General features: G+C 40.5%; 1 protein-coding gene across 3 annotated transcripts in view; it reads right to left on the bottom strand.

The window, feature by feature from the left end:
• RAPGEF5 (Rap guanine nucleotide exchange factor 5) overlaps nucleotides 1-14,992 on the bottom strand; it is a 234,995-nt gene that overhangs the window by 57,415 nt on the left and 162,588 nt on the right. For all 3 annotated transcript variants that reach the window (XM_070369748.1, XM_070369747.1, XM_070369749.1), the window contains one exon: nucleotides 14,423-14,511. In XM_070369748.1, the coding sequence (XP_070225849.1) occupies nucleotides 14,423-14,511 (89 nt within the window). The remainder of the gene's footprint in view (nucleotides 1-14,422; nucleotides 14,512-14,992) is intronic.

The following is a 14,992-nucleotide window of genomic DNA, read 5'->3' as shown; positions in this document are numbered from 1 at the left end:
TTTTTGTATAGTTCTTCTGTGTATTCTTGCCACCTCTTCTTAATATCTTCTGCTTCTGTTAGGTCCATACCATTTCTGTCCTTTATTGAGCTCATCTTTGCATGAAATTTTCCCTTGGTGTCTCTAATTTTTTTGAAGAGATCTCTAGTCTTTCCCATTCTGTTGTTTTCCTCTATTTCTTTGCATTGATCACTGAGGAAGGCTTTCTTATTTCTCCTTGCTGTTCTTCGGAACTCTGAAGAACAGAGTTCTTTCCTTTTCTTATCTTTCTTATCTTTCCTTTTCTCCTTTGATTTCTTTTTCACTTTGTTCTTTTTGAAGAACAGAGTTCTTTCCTTTTCTTATCTTTCTTATCTTTCCTTTTCTCCTTTGATTTTCGCTTCACTTCACTTGCTGTTCTTCGGAACTCTGAAGAACAGAGTTCTTTCCTTTCTTATCTTTTCTTATCTTTCCTTTTCTCCTTTGATTTTCGCTTCACTTTTGATTTTGAAGAACAGAGTTCTTCCTTTCTTATCTTTTCTTTTTCCTTTTCTCCTTTGCTATCACAGCTATTTGTAAGGCCTCCTCAGACATCCATTTTGCTTTTTTGCATCTTTTTCTTGGGGATGGTCTTGATCCCTGCCTCCTGTACCATGTCACGAACCATAGTTCATCAGGCACTTTGTCTATCAGATCTAATTCCCTGAATCTATTTGTCACTTACACTGTATAATCCTAAGGGATTTGATTTAGGTCATACCTGAATGGTCTAGTGGTTTTCCCTACTTTCTTCAATTTAAATCTGAATTTGGCAATAAGGAGTTCATGATCTAAGCCACAGTCAGCTCCCGGTCTTGTTTTTGCTGACCAGTCTTGTTTTTATTTTGTTTTGTTTTAGCCTCAGAGAGACTCAAATTTGCTTTGAACCACGCCTGTTCCTTACCATGCCCCAGAAAGCTAGTGGTGGTTTTGGTGGGTGATAGGGAAACACTGGAAGGGAAAAGAGTGCTAGTCTGTGTGAAAAAAAAAAAAAAAAAAAAATCCAGCCACTCTTTATGGACCACATACTGTGAGCTGTATCACGAGCTTCACCCAGCTGGTCTCTGCTCCTCACAGCCACCCTAGGAGGTAGGTAGGGCTTATATCTTTGCAGGATGGTGACACCAAGACTGAGATAAGTAAGGAAAACCACCACCATGTTAATGCAAGTTAATGTCAGAAGGGGCTCAGGCCCTAAGCTGGGCCGAGCCTCAGCAATGTTTCTAACTGTGTGATGCTCTCCTGAGGGTGTCGAGTCAAACTGTCCATGTCAGGGATAGGGGGAAAGGAAATGCAGGAAAGTCACAAAATCCTGGGTTGAGATAGGGGAAAGCACCATAAAGGAACCTAGTCATTTTATGGGCCTTGAATGGCCAGAGATGCCCCAGTGAAGTTGTTTTTCATCTGCATGCCAGCATGCTAGAGTCCCTTTATCCCTACTCAAATACCACTTTGTTTCTATTTCCTAGCAAGCACCTGGCAATAGCACACAGCTACGAGAGATCGACCAATTGACTTTTCCAAAGGTAGAAATGATCATCACAGAGAAGGATTAAGACAGTCCACAAATTCACAATGCTTTTAAGATATTTTAATGGCCACTACACATATTCATATTTTAAACAACTGAAATGTAAAGACAGAAAGGAAAACAATTTTTTTTAAAGGTCAAATCATAAAATTCCTTTTCTTCTACATAAACTTCTCTGTATTAGACATTACAGATACTGGAAATCATTAGTCATGTTAAATCGTGTTCACTCTTTCCTAAAGCAAAAGAACTGACTTGCATGTCAATGTCTTGGCTGTCCCTCACCTCAGTTATCACCTATCAGTCCAACCTCTGGATAAACAGGCCATTAAACATGTATCACCTGCCACTGGGCAAGGTATTTTTGCCTTCTGGCTGAAGGCACTCATACATATTCCTTGTCTCAAATGGTTCTAATAATAAGTCAGTTTTGTTTTGTTTTAAAGTAAATGTACTACTCATAAGCCTAAGAACATTCTTAAGTTTCTCTGTTAGCATGATTCACGGTGATTTGATCCACACAGATATGTAATGGGCACATATGAGTTCTGAAATATCACCAGGAATACAATAATATATAAAGTGGTATACTATAGCCTACCCTGAGAAGAATAATTTTAATTTGTGCTAGTGTTTAAAAAACTTCTTCAAAGCCTTATGACATGAACTACTTCTTTGTATATGTTGTTTATTTATGAAAAATATTTCTCACAACTAGTAGGGAGAATTTGGGAGTAAAAGATGAAGAATTCTCAATCATGAAGTCAGTGGTTCAAATTACACAAGAGAAAGGTACTTACAGTTAAATAAGCCCTGAGAAGTAAGAATACACAAGATTATAATTAATGCATAGCCGAGGGAACTATATTCAATATACGTGATAAAGTACAATGGAAAAGAATGTAAAAAAATAATGTCTTAATGTATATAACTGAATCACTTTGCTGTATAGCAGAAATTGGCACAACATTATAACTCAACTATACTTCAATTAAAAAAAAAAGAATACATGAGATTAGTGTAAATACTCACCTATAGAGAAAAATATAAGACTTAATCTTTATAGGCTTTAAAAAAGTGTTTACATGGCACTTTAAATTACAATATGTTTATATTACTTTGAAAGGACAGAAATGTATAGGGACACTGGAGCAAAGAGCTGGAAGGAATCATACCTCTAGCTGATTTCAGATGTGTCTTACCAGCTCTGGAGTGCATTTCTTTATTTCTATTTGCACATGAGACAGAAGTATATGGATATTTGTGTACATCACTGTTTGAGATTTTCTGTTATATGCAGCCATGCCTAATCACAAAAAATATATACGCACAGAAAATCAGGAACTCAAATACAGTATCAATAATGTGGTCTCGTTCTCAAGTTTCTCAACTATCATAAGCAGGAAAAGTACATTTAAAGAGAGATGAGTGTTGTGAATTTACCCTAATCTCACTATTGTGAATTTCTAGAATGTGCTGATAAAGAAACATTTGTCTTGCATGTTTCTGATCTCTTTTTAAAAGAACCAACAACCTCCCCCAGAATACGGTCAAATAGTGTAAATGGTCATAATAATTCTGAGATATGATACACTCACAATATGCTAATCAGCAATGGCAGAATTTGAGCCTAATCAAATCTTTCTATAAAAGTCATCAGTAGTGAATGAAAATGGCTTTGCAATGCCTTCAAATTCAGACCAAACTGAACTAAGACACAGGAGGTCACATTTTACATGTTCAACTCTGGGGACAAGAGCTAAAATTAGGATGGAAATATCTCCATCCTGTTCTCTCTATGCTTTTTTTTTTTTTCCTTAACAAAATACACGACACTGGATTTACAGTATCTATAAGCCTGCTACACAAAAACAAAATACGTGCTATCAAGCAAAACAGGAAGAAAATTCTGTGTGTGTGTGGTGGGGGGGATTAACTTGTTCTAAATATTATGTAAATCTTTCTTCATAACAAGACTATTTAAGGCACAGAAAGGGATGTAGAAAGAAAATACCAGATGCTTTAATATTAAAACTACTATCTATCACCAGCGCTGATATAAACACCACTCACCTAAACTCCTGTTCATTTTTAGACTGAGCATTTAAATAGAAATATCCTACTAGGCATGAGATGGGAAATTTTAACTTCTGCTTTTCATCTTCACACTAAGTGAAGCTCATTTATAGGATTAAAAGATTTAAAAATTAGAAGGTTCATCAAGTATCCTGTATGCTGAAAACAGACAAGAAGGGTAAGTGTGAAGCAGAGAAGGATATATCATTGCTCTGAAAGTAATCTCCTGCCACTATTTAGATTACAACAAGATATTCTGGGTATTACAAAAAGACATTTTAGTTTTCCACACTTTCTGTTCACCCATACCTCCCAATTCTGTCTCATTTCATATTTATTTCTGGGATTTGGGGGAAGGACTGACAGCCCAACAACAGCCTTAAGTACAAGGCAAAAAAGCAGCAAACAGAATGAAAAGAATGGTTTCGATTGTAGAGCAAGAAAGCCCCAAGGGCAGAAAATGAGGATAATGGGAAATGGGAGGGGAAGATTATAATGAGAAAGACTGCAGAGAGAAATGAGGAAAAGCTCAATTATAGGTGTGTTAAAGACAAAAATTCTCTCACTTGAAGAATATCCCTTTTAGACATGTGCTTGTCAATTACAACAATTCTGTGGCTTTGTACACTTTACCTAAAGCCGTAATTTGATAGAAACACGCTGTGAGAGACTCTAACATGCGGTGATTATAATCAACAGACTGCCATCCACTAGCATTCCTTCCTGACACTTATAAGACTATCTGAAATACACACTCTTGTATTGAAGAATCACTTTTTCCCCCATTTTCTGACAGGACCCTAAAATTTTTGACTGAGGACAATGTCACAGTATTTAAAAATACGGACGAGAACATTTGATGATCTCACATTAATTCCATCAACAGTAAAGATGACACACAAGATCTCTGAGGGAGAGAAGGGAACAGAGGGACAGAGAGAAGAGTTGTTTTTAATCCACTGAATTGCTTTAAACACAGTCTCGAGTAATTTCATTTGCTGATGTTACATTAAAACTATGGTTCTGCTAAAATTAAACACACTTTTGAGACAGTATCATATCTCCAGAAATTTTAGAATCTGCTGCTCCAAAAATACCTGACTCATATCACACATTTAAACAAGTTTCTGGAAATACAGCTGGACCCTCACAAAATCACAAGTGTTTCTACTAAAGTACAATATTAAGTGTGCCAATATACCCCAAATTCACTGAGAAAATGCAGTCATTTTTAAAACTTTAAGACGAGAAAAGCATTTTCTTTTTAAGGAAATAAAAATTCATTTTCCTTTTAAAAAGAACTCCCCCCTCCCAAAAGTTTATTAAGAATAAAAATCAGCACAAATTAACTGAGAAACTGTGCTACAGAGATTATAGATTATAGAAGTATAAATAGAAAGAAGTAGCATCCTTTGTTTTTAAAAGATATATATTAGGGAGACAAAATATAAAGGGAAATCTAAACAAAGCTTTTCTCAAACACATCTTTATAAGAAAAACTACAAATAATACTGGGTTTGTGTTTAAAAAGCAACCTTCACACTATGTCAAAGAGACTATACAGATTTAAGCCAATATCTTATTCACATGATTATAAAACCAAAGATATTCTACATATTTTGTGACTTATTAGAGAGGGCCTTTATGCTTTATATTTAAAAATAGATGGTAATTTTATATATTTTGATTCTTTGAAATTTGGTAATTTATGCACATATGTATGGCAACTCTCAGTGTACCAGAGTATTTTATTATTTGTAATAATTTATCCACTAGCCATTCAAGGAGATTAGAATTTACTGAACTACAAAAAAGAAACACCTAAGGTTCCCCACAGCTGTCTATCGAAAGATATGAGGACCAAATTGAGCATCTGAGGCAAAGAAAATGGAAATAAGGGGAATAAGGCAAATAAAATGTGCAAAGGTGAATAAAGGAGGAACTCCATTCATTTCTAAGTCTTTTGCTCTGGCTACAGTTTACAAAGGGAGACCCTGGTGGTTTGGGGGGTTGAGGACACGCCACCAGGACAGACTTCACAGAAACAAGAAGTCACATGTGTATTTCGTTTAGGACATAATGTGCCAAAGAAACTTTCAAAGATCCTCTACCTCACTTCCTGTGTCCAGGACCTGGCCTTCAGTCTAACCCATCATAAAGTTATTGATATTTTCCATAAAATATCGAAGAAGTATTCAAAGAAGAAAGTCCAAAAACTCTTGTGAAGATGCACAAGTTTTTCAAAATTCCTATAGTCAGGAGACTAAAGGTCTATTTCTAAGGTAATTCTTGCCCCTTGCGTGCTTCATTTTCCATTTCCTATCTTCAGATCCTCCTGAAATTAATTTCCCACAGCCCTACAGTACTTTAGCTTGTTTCTATGTGCTCTAGACTTATACTTGTCCTGGAAGAGATCATGTGGTATAAAACATGTAAATGATGTGATTTTGAAAAACGTATTCCACTGACCCAATGTGTTCTAAACAGGAATAGCTTCCCTGAAAAGTAGGCTGTACTTCTGCTTATGTCCTTATCCAATAAACATCTCCTTTTCCCATCGCTCATGTTGTAATGAAAACTTCCACATTTCCATTATTAATCAGCCTACATTAATGATCTTATGCTTCAGCTCTGTCTCACTTCATTTCACCTGGCTTCATTACCAACAGGAGTATTAATTAACCCACAATCTACTGGCAGTGTAAAAGCATCAATTTCCTTGTTATTATTCATAATATCACTTGTTCAAAGGTGGTGTGAATAGATGAGTTCAGAAGATGAACACCTCAAATGAAATTCAGTTAAAATCTGATTTTTAATCATTTCTCATGTGAGTGGTCTGATACAGCATCAGCTGATAATTAGGACCTCTTCCCTCACACCCTCGGTCTTGTGTAACCTTCTGGAAGCAGTCAGCCAATGCAGTGGCCACTTTACTCACAGCTGGAGACCAAGAAGCAAGTCTTTGTGCTGGAGAGTAGTTCTCCCTAAAGTGACTACTAAAATGCTTGATTTGAGGTTTATAGCTAGAGGTGAATGGTAGATTTTTTCCTTCAATTCTGCCTTTTATCCATGATTCTAGTAACTAGACAAAAAAGATGTCTGAGATAAAGCTACGAACACAGCTGGGTTCATTTCCAGATTCAAATGATCCCTCTATCTCTGAAGCACCTTAGTTAACTTCTTCTGCCTTGGTGTCTCTGTCCATTAGCTGGAGATAATCATCCTATACAAGCATCATTCTAAGGGAGCAGACGTTCAGATAAATGGAGTGGTGTCAAAACCTGGCTCTCAAAATTGGAGGGGGCCTCAGATGTCATGTGATCTAAGTTCTTTGCTTTCATAAATGAGGCAACCGAGAAAGAAATTTCTACACAATTCTAATTATCTTGTCACTTTGTCAATATTAATTTATAAAGTCTTCCAATACTTCGATTGCAATCAGCAATAACAACACATTCTCCATATTAGCAATTAGGAGAGAAGCTAAGGGAACTGCCAAGAAACCAAACCAAATGCACAAAGATTACAGAGCAGAACAGAAACCAGACGCTTATATGAGCACTTTTATTCCTAGTGCTCTCTCAATGGCACTTTCGGGATTTTCACTGTCACTGTGGATTGCTGTTTCAAGCCTTCACTTTATTTGGAAAAACAAGCCTTTGCTGAACAGTGGGTCTCTCATCTGCATCTGAGGCACACCCAAGGCAGCTGGAGTCAAGGCTAATGAATTTCTTCAATCTTTCGTTGATTTTTTTCATTAGCATGTATGCAAACAGAATTAACCTAATATTTAAAATTGACAGCTCCATAAAGCTGAAAAAGACCTCAAGTGGCAACCTAGTTCAGTTATGAGTCTCTGAGAAAGTTATCTGCACAGGTCAGGAAGGTAAACAGCTGATACCAAGCAACTACAGCAATATAAAGCCTACAACTTCTAGCTGAAGCAAGTACCATCTGGGGATACCCATGCCTACTTCAAATTCCTTTTATGTCTTGTATCTATTTATTTTTTCAACTATTTCCTTCGGTTCTGAACTTTGCTGAATAAGACCAGAAGCTTCATGTTAATTCTCTATACTACTTCAGATATGCTAAAATATAGCTTCTTCATCTTTAATGGCATATAGATACAGTTCTCCCACACTAGTGCCTGTAATGAGATTGGTTATTTAGCACCCATTCATATCACATCTTTCACATCCACTGGTTCCCTCTTTGTTTTTTGGCTGACTCGCCCCATTAAAATGTAAGCCCCACAGAGGAGTTGCGGTATTCTGTTTATAGCTGTGTCCCATGGCTACAACAGTGCCTACATAATAGTAGAGGTCAGAGATAATTGTGGAAGGAAGGAATTAAAATTTTCTTTGGCATTCATCACATGTATATTGGCTTCCCTAATAGCTCAGTTGGTAAAGGCTCTGCCTGCAATGCAGGAGACCCCAGTTTGATTCCTGGGTTGGGAAGATCTGCTGGAGAAGGGATAGGCTATCCACTCCAAAATTCTTGGGCTTCCCTTGTGGCTCAGCTGGTAAAGAATCTGCCTGCAATGCGGGAGACCTGGGTTCGATCCCTGGGTTGGAAAGATCCCCTGGAGAAGGGAAAGGCTACCCACTCCAGTATTCTGGCCTAGAGAATTCCATGGACTATATAGTCCATGGGGTTGCAAAGAGTCAGACACGACTGAGCAACTTTCACTTTCACATGTATATATAAACTGGACACTCAAAAATACACTGTTGTATTTTATCACAGGAGCAGTGTGTAAAGTTAAAAGTAGAGGAATTACAGAGGGAGTGCTAGTCTGAGAGCAGGGATGCAGTACATTTCACCACTGGGGGGAAAACCCACTGCTTTTCTCTGGCAAAAGACTGTTTCTGAATTACCCAAAATGGCCTGGTAATAAAAGTCTCTGCAAATGTATTTTACTAGTTGGTGATAAATCAAAGCTGTTCTTTGTAAACGTTATAACATAATTTCTGAAAGGAACTTAAGAAGTTTCCCACTGGACCAGGTTCTACACAAACACGCTTAAGTCATCACCAGATAGGGCCACGGAGCCTTGAATTCCAAGTCTGTTACCCCATCAACATTCTAACTGCTCTCTGAGTGGGGCTGAAGAAATACAGCAGGAAGACAAGAGCAACAAGAGTCAGGCCAAATGACCTAAGTCCTTGCGCATGCCTAAGTGATGGTGAGGTAAGCATAAAATGACCGTGAGGTTCTGGCAGGTGGCTGCATGAACACTAGGGGCTCCAAATCTAGAATTTCAGGGTTCTGTGACATATTTTGAAAGGAAAGGGTTGATATAAATCTCTTTGGACCAAAGCATTTTAGTGATGAAAGACACTTCAGAAATCTGCTCAAGGTCTCAGGCTAGTTTACTAATCGAGTCCAGAACCAGGAACCAACACTTTGAATCTCATCTGAATGCCCCTTCTACTCTGCTGTCTGCATATTCTTCCTCAAAAAATCATTTCTTAGAGAAGTAAACATTCTCAGCTGTAAGACTGAAGGACCACCCAGAGATCCGTGGGGCATGACAGAACCCTGGCAAAAATCCAAATGGGTTTTGCTTACTATACCATTGCCTCCTCATTCCAAGAATTGAGAGCAAAGAGCTGTGTGACCAGCACCACTGTTTCCCTGGATTATCTCCTCTTTTCAAAACTGTTTTAGAGGCTCGACCAACAATGCAGGTTTGTGATTCTGAACTTAGGCTGCAGAGGTACTGGGGCAGGAAACAGTGGATACGAGGCCAGATATGAGCCCAGGAGAGGGAGTGGGGAGGGCGGTGGGGCAAAGTGGAAATGACTCCCCCTAGCTTCCAGGGGCAAATGCATAACTATTTGACGCTTGGAATTTGTCTTTGAAGAAAGTGGGGAGACACAGTCATCATGCTAGCTCTGTGGCTCTCAGACCTGCCTACACACAGCATCACCTGCGGAGCTTTCAAAGACCATAAGGCCTAGGTCTCAACTCAGGTCAACTGAATCAGCATCTCTGGGGTGGGACTCAGATACTGGTATTTTGAAAAATGCCCCGTGTGCAGCCAATGATGCAGACACAGATAAGATCTATGACTGGTCTATGACGTGTCACATGGTACCACAAAAATAAAAAGACAAATCCAAGATAATGTTACATGCATGTTAACTGCATAAAACCATGGGGAGCCTCCCAACCATCTAAAAGCTCTGTGCCAGCCCCCAAAAGTTCTAGTCCTCCACAGCCATGCGGGCACAGGCTTAAAAAGATCTTGTCACTTGCAAAAGAAAGCCTGGAAGAGGACCCAACAGCTTTTCAGAAATCCTAAAAGATAAGGAAATTAAGGAAGAAGTTCACCTAAATTGTCTTCTGTATTTCCAATGATCAGGAAAAAAGGCATTCTTAATTTTCCTTCAAAAGAAGTATGTATCATGTATTCAGGACAGGTTTGCTGTTGGCAGGGGGAAGAAGGTAAAAAAGTCAGTGAAAAACTGTCATGCTGTTCTAGTTCCACTCAAGGTCCCATCAATGCAGTGCTCCAAAAACACTACTAAGCTGGAGATGGAGAGCAGCTGTGGCACCCCATCAATTAAGTGAGACGCTTCTATGACATAACCCAGGTATTAACTTTCACAGAGGTGGTGGCCTCGCTACACAGGTAAGGGACTCACTTTCTCCATGATGTAAGGAGCCTTGTAGATGCCACTGAAAGTACACCCACTCGCACAGACTACACTGTGGTCAACACACACTGAGTCCACGATATCCTGAAGGCAACCTCATGAAGTAAGAACAGCCATACCTGGAAGAAAGCAGGTCAAGCCTAGTAAGCATTGGCTGATAGGCTTTACCTGTTTCCACTATCCTAGTCTCTGTTTTTCTTGAAAACCTGTTATCACAAGCATATTTGCTTTGAAAAGATGAAAAAAAACCCAAGACACAGAAGAAACAGGGCAGCAAATAATGTCCTTTGCTCATGTTTCCCCTAAAGTAGACTCATCATAATGCAGATGTAGGAAAAAAAATCAGTAAGAAGGATTTTCTGTGTGTAATCCATAGGATACACAGTGTGTCGCCCCCATCTGCCCCACTTTGAAACAGAAATCGTTATTCCTAACAGAAGCATCTTGCATCCTTTCCAGGGAGGGGAAGGGCTTAAACAGGAGCAGCCACCACTGCGGACCAGGGCAGTGGTACAGACTTAGACCTCCATCCCCCCAGCTCCTCCACACACAACAAACTGGTTTTCTTGCTTCTTGCCTTCCGTGTAAGTCTCCTGGGCTAGGAATGCCCAGTGATATCTGTCCTATTTCTGGGAAGATGGAAGACAGAGCTGCTTGATTTTCCTCTAACATTCCAAATCCTTCAAGTCAGAACCTGAACCTTGAAAGAAAAGGAAATCTTTGCAAACAGCTTCAGTCTTTGCATGTTCACCAACAGATATCCAGTTACCAGACTCAAATAGTTTTTCAATTTTAAACAAGGAAGGATTATGCATTCATTCATTCCAGAGATAATCAAAGGATGGATTTTTGTGCCTGGTACTACCAGAGGGGAAAGGTAGGCACACAGAAGATTATGATATGAAAATAAGCATAGTGTCATGTGGGTCAAATCATTTAGGAAAATCATTAGTAGGTTGCTTGTAAGCATCTCCAATATTTTTTGCTTTTAAAACTCAATTTGATATGGTGATAGAATACTATATGAATTGTTGTTTTCTATTCTATTCTTAATTCAGGTAATAACAAAAATACATTATCTCATATTTCTATTCCACTCAATTAAGTAAACTTTTTTTCCTGCTTGCATCTTAACATCAACTAGCAATCGCTTGAACTTTCCTTTCTGAGTATAAGTCTCTTCTACTGGGCCGTGAACCTACACTTTAACAATGAAGTGACTTTTGTGGCAAAGAGATGGGGAATAACTTGCATCTCTTGTTTGGTTAACTTCCCCAGCCTCTGGCAGGTACAGGAATGTAAGAATCAAGATCAGGCTCATCCCAACCCGAATCATTTATTTCCTCCCATGTACCTTTCTCCCTCACTGCCACTGGGGCCATGTGGACCACCACCATATGGCTCCACCCGGCTCCATATGGCTCCAGCTCCCTAAAAGGGGCGCTCAAGAACATAAAAACACTGCTGTATACTTTTATTACAGCCCCTTCTCATTTTCCTCCATCTGTCTTCCATATGTTTACGAGACTCTATTAGACCCCTGAATACATAGGCCTTTTATAATGAGGGTTGCCAGCCTGAACAAGATAAAGAACTGAAATTCACCTCTATCAGTGACAAGGGGCCTCAGCTACTTTAAAATAAGTGATTCATTTGGTGTTCAAACTAGAACAAACTCATAATCACTTTTCTTCCATTTTTACATGAAACTGATCTTATATTTATGAGATTTCTTTTAGTTTTATCAACAAAAGCCACATACGGGTCTTTCTGTTGTATTTTCTCCAAGTGCTGTTCATGAAGTTTGGAAGAACTGTGTGTGACTTCTACTTAGGTGTCCCTATGATATTACACATCCATCTCTCTCCAAAGTTGATTTTTTCATTATCATAAAACTCTCCTTTGATCAGAGGAAGTATTATTACCATTTTCCCCCTCAGGTGTCTCTGCCAACACATGTGTTTGTGTCCCCTGCAAATGCTAAGGAAATGAGTAGGAGTGAGGAGAGGCTGGCCCAGCAGGACTGAAGCCACCCCCACTGAGTCCTGGTCCTCTCTGCTTTGCTCAGCACCTGGCAAGAGTGACACGTGAGACCCCAGTGTTGGTATAATCTAAAACAACCTGGGACTAACAGTCACGACACACCAGCTACAACACCCTTTCCCAACAGGAGGCGACCGCTGGCATTACTAAGAGGGATCAGGGTGATTTTTCATTCCCAGTATTAAGTATGGGAGCTTGTTAGTAGGCACCAGGACTTCCCTGGAGGCTCAGTGATAAAGGATCTGTCTGCCAATCGAGCAGACACAGGTTCAATCCCTGCGTCAGCAAGATGCCCCGCAGGAGGAAATGCAACCCACTCCAGTGTTCTTGCCTGGGAAATCCCATGGACAGCAGAGCCTAGCAGGCTACAGGCCATGGGGTTGCAAGAGTTGGACACGACTGGGCGACTAAACAACAACAAGAAGGCCATCCCTCACAAAAAACAAATGACAGTGAGAACAAAAGAAAAAAAGAAACCAACTGGCCCAGGATTGACTTCAGTAATCTCTACTCTTATTTATACAACTTAGACATGAAGTCCTGTGCTACAGAATAGAACTGTAGTGCTATTAAGAACAAGCCACTGAATCTCCCAACCTGGTACCCATATTCAAAGGTGTCTTCATGGCAGATAACCTGTCTGTAATCAAGTCCAAACCACCTGTGTAAAGCAGTCTGGTAATCGGTACACAGAAAATTATGGCCAGTTCCATAATGACCACCTCTGATGAAGCAGAACTTGCAAACATTACTCAAATGTGCAAATATTAATAGACAGACGAGCAAAAACCACCCAGCAAATGCCACAAGAATACGTTTTTCTTTTAGCCTGTGTATAAATGACTACTGCTATTTTTTTCCCCAAATATACATAAGGCAAAGTAAAGTTTTTATTTGAATTGTGAGATCAAACAATAACACTATCAGTAGGATGAGTGATGGAGTCATTTTGACTTTTAAAAAACTCAACTGCATATTTCACATATCTTTGTTCCTCTTAATGTCCTTCATAATGCAGCACAGATCTGTTAAGTTCAGACAAAACTGCCAGGACCCAAGGAAATGCTTGTTCTCACCTGAGCTATCCTCTCAAAATCCTTCTTGAATGGGAAAAACTTAAGGAGTTATCAATACAAAGTATTGTACCAGCACAACCCCCAAATGCCTTTTATTGATGCAGTCCATGTATTGCAAACCGTGGTCATGACAGGTGCTATGGCGGCAGCAAAAAGTGCATTTTAGTCAGGGGATCAAGTCACAGAATTCAGGCTAAAGTCAGAGGCCTATTCATTGGGATAACTGCTCCAGGCTGAAACAAATTACAAATCCTGGTTAAAAGAATCCAGCACTGCCCTGTGTGATGAAGGAAGTTTAGCCAGATCATGCAGGGATAGCATTTCCAGTAGTGCAAGGGTGAAAAAGCTAAGCGGGTATTTTGCCTGAGGATTAAATAGAAGGACAAGGAACCTGACCAAGAAGACTTCAGTGAATTATTTCTAGTCTGAGAAGCTGTGAGTATCATATTCTGCACAGTAGGGCTTGCTTTGAGCAGTTTGTGAAACACTTGGAAAAACGCAGAAGTTGCCACTAAGCTTCTAGTTGCTGAATAGTTGCATTAATTGTTGACATTTTGGCAGGGAGGCTCCTCCGGCCAGCTCAGTGCTTCCCACGGGCGGGCTAGGTAAATGCTTGCCGGTAACCCCATCTCCCTTGTAATCCTTCCCACTGAACACTGGCTACTGGATGCTGGCCTCTTGTTGTCAACTGCCTTTAGGTGAGATTTGGTAAAAATTGCCAGCAAAACAAGAATACGTGCCTTCCTATCATTTCTTTGTACAGCCACTTACCAGGCGGCTGCTGGGATCTCCATGCGTCCATTTACTGGATTTAAACAAAACGGCAGGAGGCTAAGGGGGAGGCGCACAAAGGTCTGCCGGCTCAGCCGCCCCGCTCCACCCCACCCCCCCGCCCCCCACCCGCGCTTTGCTGCTTTGGTTAGGGAGGGAGCCTTGCCCCTCAGGAAACTGATAAGGGCGCTGCAGCCGTGAGTCTGGAAGAAGCGGGAGACACCCCCCTGCCTTACCTGTTTCTTTGTCCTGGACTTCTTCCAGGTGCAAGTCATTCAAAAGATGCTCCAAGATCTTCTCCGGGGTCCCGGACACGACCACGTATCTGTCAGAGAGCAGAGAGTCCACCGAGTCCTCCTCAGTGGAGGACTGTGAGCGGCTGCTCCACTCCTCGTCCTCATCCTCCTCGTCAATGTATTTGAAATAAGGCACATCGAAGGTGGGCAGGGGCAGCTCTCGGTCTGCCAGCGCGGCAGCGGCGGGATCCTTTCTTTCTAAGTGAGGGTCAAAGACCCTCAGCCGGGAGCTGCCCATTGTGCACGACCACTAACAAAGGCATCCCCTAGATGCTCAGAGATCTTGCCACCTCTGTCCTTTTGCTGGGAACCGAGTCCATCTGGCTGCTAGGAGCTCTGCAGTCAGCTAGAACGCTAGCTAGCTCGCTCTAGCTAGCTCGCTCGAGAGGCAAGAGGCGGAGAAAAAACGGGAGGGAGGGAGGGAGGGAAGAGGAGGCAGAGACAGCGAGTGAGATGGAGCGGGAGAGGCGGGGGGGCAGGCAGGGAAAGGAAACAGAAGCGCGGGGCTCC

The sequence above is a fragment of the Bos mutus genome, chromosome 4 (assembly GCF_027580195.1).
Source record: "Bos mutus isolate GX-2022 chromosome 4, NWIPB_WYAK_1.1, whole genome shotgun sequence".
Lineage (NCBI taxonomy): Eukaryota > Metazoa > Chordata > Mammalia > Artiodactyla > Bovidae > Bos > Bos mutus.
Note: the sequence above shows the minus strand (reverse complement) of the source record. Positions and strands in the feature narration are given on the sequence as shown.